The sequence below is a fragment of the Eurypyga helias genome, unplaced genomic scaffold (genome assembly GCF_000690775.1).
Source record: "Eurypyga helias isolate BGI_N326 unplaced genomic scaffold, ASM69077v1 scaffold1339, whole genome shotgun sequence".
NCBI classification, from domain to species: domain Eukaryota; kingdom Metazoa; phylum Chordata; class Aves; order Eurypygiformes; family Eurypygidae; genus Eurypyga; species Eurypyga helias.
This window is the reverse complement of record NW_010273735.1, coordinates 11,979-16,206: the sequence shown is the minus strand read 5'-3', so window position 1 is coordinate 16,206 and position 4,228 is coordinate 11,979. Positions and strand designations below refer to the sequence as shown.

General features: G+C 41.4%; 1 protein-coding gene across 1 annotated transcript; it reads right to left on the bottom strand.

The window, feature by feature from the left end:
* Positions 1 to 267: 267 nt before the first annotated feature.
* LOC104515546 (C->U-editing enzyme APOBEC-1-like) lies at positions 268 to 714 on the bottom strand. The gene has a single exon (XM_010159561.1). The coding sequence runs from the start codon at positions 712 to 714 to the stop codon at positions 268 to 270; it is 447 nt and encodes a 148-aa protein (XP_010157863.1).
* Positions 715 to 4,228: the final 3,514 nt, after the last annotated feature.

Here is a 4,228-nt window from a genome sequence, read left to right as displayed (position 1 = left end):
GACTGCATTTAGTCCCCTAGGATAAGGGAGAAGCACCCTATCTCCCAGTCCCTCAGGACTGACAGAAAGATAACGTCTCTAAACAAGGGAGACTTTTCATACAGGTTTGCTTGCTAGGAGTCCTGGCCACCTGCAATATCTGAAAATTTCTTTTTGTATGTGACACTCAGTCAATCACTGAATTGTGTTGGATGTGCTCCCAAAGAAGCTGGGCAGGACAGCGGGGCACAGAAGCAAGCCCATACCAGATTCACCCATATATAAGGATCAGCAGTTCACCCCTTCCCAGTTCCACAAAGCATGGAAAACCTTGCCTTCAGTTTCCATGACAGCAATTTTTACTGCCTCCAAGCTCACAAGGTTCTTCAGACCTTGACGGATTTCTTCATTTTCTATGTAATAAAGCCGTGCTATATATATATGTATGTTCACATCTGAGTGCCTCTTTAAGAAATTCAGTATTTTACGGCAGCAGTGTGCACAAGGGCTCCAGGACAGGTACCAGGTGATGGTACAGTTGACATAATTATTGGATCTTCTCATCTTGAAGATCTTCTCCAGGAAGTAGACTTCAGCATGGTAACGGTCATTTTTCACCCAGTGTATCCAAGGCCTACCAGTCTCACCCCACTGCAGTTCGCATAGTAGGTACGCCTCCCGTGGAGCCTCACGGGGATCAAAATGCTGCTTTAACGCCTTCTTAGATATATACATGCTGAAACAGAAAAGAAACTTAAAAGGACTCACTGGTTACAACTTTGTTTTCAGCAGTTCTCCAGTACACAAAAAAGGGGGAGGATGTAGGATCGAGCGGAGAAATGAGAAGGACAAAACTTGATCTAGCAATGCAAGGAAAAGGGAAAGGTAAGCACCACGCAGGGTAAAGGAACCAAACCCTGAACCACTTAACTCTTCCTTTGTCTGCAGCTGCATGAAGAACTTTCACCTCCTCATCCCTCCCCATGGCTGGCCTCTTCCTCATCAGCATGAGTATTTCTGAAAGTTTCCTAGATCTTTTTATCTGACACACATTTTTTCAGGGCTCCTATGTAGCCCTTTTTGACGTAGGGAGCTGTTGCAAATTTTCTAAAAAATAAGAAAAAAAAAAAGAAAGAAAGAAAATAAAACCACTAATAAATTATGAAGCTGAATATTTGTTCCTATTGGATTCTCTTACTGGTTTTATTTTCATAAGGATTAGCACAGTCAGCACAATCCTACATGAGAGAAGGAAAAAGAAGGGCTCTGTACAAAAAGATGCAGTTCCCAAGAATGACATTTTCTGACAGATAGTCCATTTCTTACGTCCAGATCAGGTTCAGTTCAGAACAGACACTAAATATTGTCAATTAAGTAACTATACAAAGACTGCCAGTGTTGCTTATGAATATATCCTTTATATCAGTAATTATCCATGATAAATAATATAGGAAGTCACTGTTAGCACTTTGTAACCTTGGTACAATTGCTTCATACCGAGTGTTATGAAAGAATGGACTTCAGATAAATATTTTTCCACATTTGAGCAATTCAGAATAAAGCTAGTAGACAACTGGACAGACTCTTAACAGAGAACAAATAAGCCTCTATATTGTTTTATAGATTAGCGCCCACCAATCATTGTTTATTTTCTCCATGCATATTTTGTGTATATAAACCACAGAAAATATGCATGCATATTTCTTTAAAAGAATTTCTATTGAATTTATGTAAATGTAACAAATGTAAATGTCACCAAATGTTTAATTCTGCTACAGGAGCAACTTTCTCTTTTTTTTAATATACTTAATTCCTTTAGTATGTCGTTAATAAAAAAAAAAAAAAAAAAGATACAAAACCAAAGCACAGTCTTAATTTTTTTCTTCTCATTTGAGGTTCTAAAAGAGATGTATTTTTTAGATTTCTATTATGTTATTTGGAAATTAGTTCCACACTATAGAATCAATACAAAATCCCAGCACCCATTCCCTTTTCTCCCCAAACCAGACAACAAAATAGTTAAAATAGGTTGTGAGTTTACAGATAAATTGCCCAAAGCCATGCAATCACTTTTTTCTTTTTATTTCCGTATCTATCAAAAACAGTCCTTTCTCTTCAACATCGTTCTGTATGATACACATATACACATGGAACCAAACTCAAAAAAATCAAGCACTTAATAGCTGGTTCCTTGATATAAATATGAGACAAAATTAAGAGTTGGCAATAAACATCCTAAAACTTTTTTAGTGTTATGTCTAAACTTGGTTCGTCAATCTCATGAAGGTAAACTTGTAACTCTTTCAGAACTTAAGAGCTAGAGAGAACTATACCAACTGTAAAAACTGACTGAGTATTTGAAAGGTGAATGGCTCCCAAAAATGTTTAGAGGAGTTAGGGGACAAAATGGCAGAAGGATGACAACCAGTGTAACTGCCTCCTAGGTTTTATCTTCTTTTCTATTAATATGCGGTATTAAATGTGCATTAAACCTTGAAAACATATGGACTAATTACAAATATCTTTTAGAAAGTGCTTGGTTTGTGGGTTTTTTTTCTATTGTCCCATCATCCATAATTTGAACAGGAATGCAACAGGATTATTTTTAAATGCACTAATTTTATAAAAACAGCTCCTAAAACGAATATCTGTCTTATTAAAACTTGTGTAATAAACTGCACCATTACAGATATTTAATAATTCTCCTTCTTTCCTCTATCATTTCTATTAGAAACTATTTAAAATTCTGCTCATTGCAAGATAAAAATAGTAGTAACAATAATAACTAAAAATGTACCAGCAAAAATGTGTCAAAACTTCTTTAATCCACATTTTTTCCTCCATTCCTAATGCTTTGCGCAGCTAATGAACTTCTTTACTAAGCTTTGCATTAGAACTTAGTCTACACGACGGAAAATGTCTGGTCTGACACTTCCTGTTTATGTTGTGGCACAACAAGCGTTTCAAGACCTCGAAACAGTCGAGCAGGGAAGAGGCACTTTTGGATTCTCTTGCTCCCCAGCATTGCAGTAAACCAGCTCCTGCCTTAGCACTTTCCCAGTCCACCCCTATTTCTCATTTGGTTTTATTGGCAGCTTTTGTTCCCCGCTGTTTTATGGCTCCATGAGAGTTTCGTGCCAGTGGGAACTCCACCAACAGGCTCAGACCTCAGCGCTGACCCTCACCGTTCGACCAGGAACCTGGGCTCCGACTCAAGTATGCTGGAACGGGAATCACGCCCACCCTTCCCCGAGCAAGGCAGAGGTTTGCAGAGACAGAAAGCACAGCCCTGGAGCAACAAAGCGTCCCCTTAGGTTACAGCAAGGACAACACAGAGCTAAAGCTGGGTGAGGGGTTTCTTGGTCAGCAGGTTTTTTTTTACCCTCTCAACTTTCTCTTGTACATGGCTTCTCCTCTCGCCAGGAACCTTCCTTTGGCACTGTCCTCCTTTCTGTTTCTCTGCTGCTGCTGATGGAGCACACCCCCAGGTTCCGCTGGCACGGGGTGATGTAAGAGGAAAGGGAAAAGAATGCTTTGACCACAGCTGGCAGCACATGAGATGTTGTTACAAGCCTGCCCTTAGGAGCACTCTTTCTTCATGCCTTTCCTGTGGAGTGAGGGCTGATGCATGTTTCTGGTTAAAAAACAACTGGACAATCTCTTTGAAGCCTGCTTGTGAGTTTGAAAGGGACGATAAAGCTTTGTTGGCAGAAAAATGAAACTTAAGTCTTCGGTGCAGGACACTCCTCCCAGGGGTGCAGCTGCTCGGTAGCATGCAGGCGTTTCCCCTGAAGCACCCAAGGCTCGGCTCTTTGGAAAGCACCGCGTTTCAGCCTCATGCACCACAACCTCTTGTATGCTGTTAGAGCTTTGCCGAGGGTGAAGTGCTCACAAGTGTCTGACAAGAGACCGCACTCACCAGGTATGAGCAAAGCTCACTCACCTTCCCTGCCCAACCCAGAAGGTTGAGTTCCCCCTGTAGAGGAAGAGAGGGGGCTGTGTATTGAGAGGGAGCCTTGCAGACAACACAGCATTCAAGGAGCTAGTGATCTCCAACAGGCCATGTCTGCTCTCCTGGGCCGTGTTCTTAGGGACCGAGAAGCCTGTGTGTTACCTACGTAATCCGTAATTTATATACACAGGCCTGTGCTGTGCCGTGCTGCATGTGCAGCGTGGCCTCGGGCACAGGATAAACTTCGCCGGGGGGTTGTAACAGAGGAGCCTGCAGGCAGCTCCCACAAACGGCAGC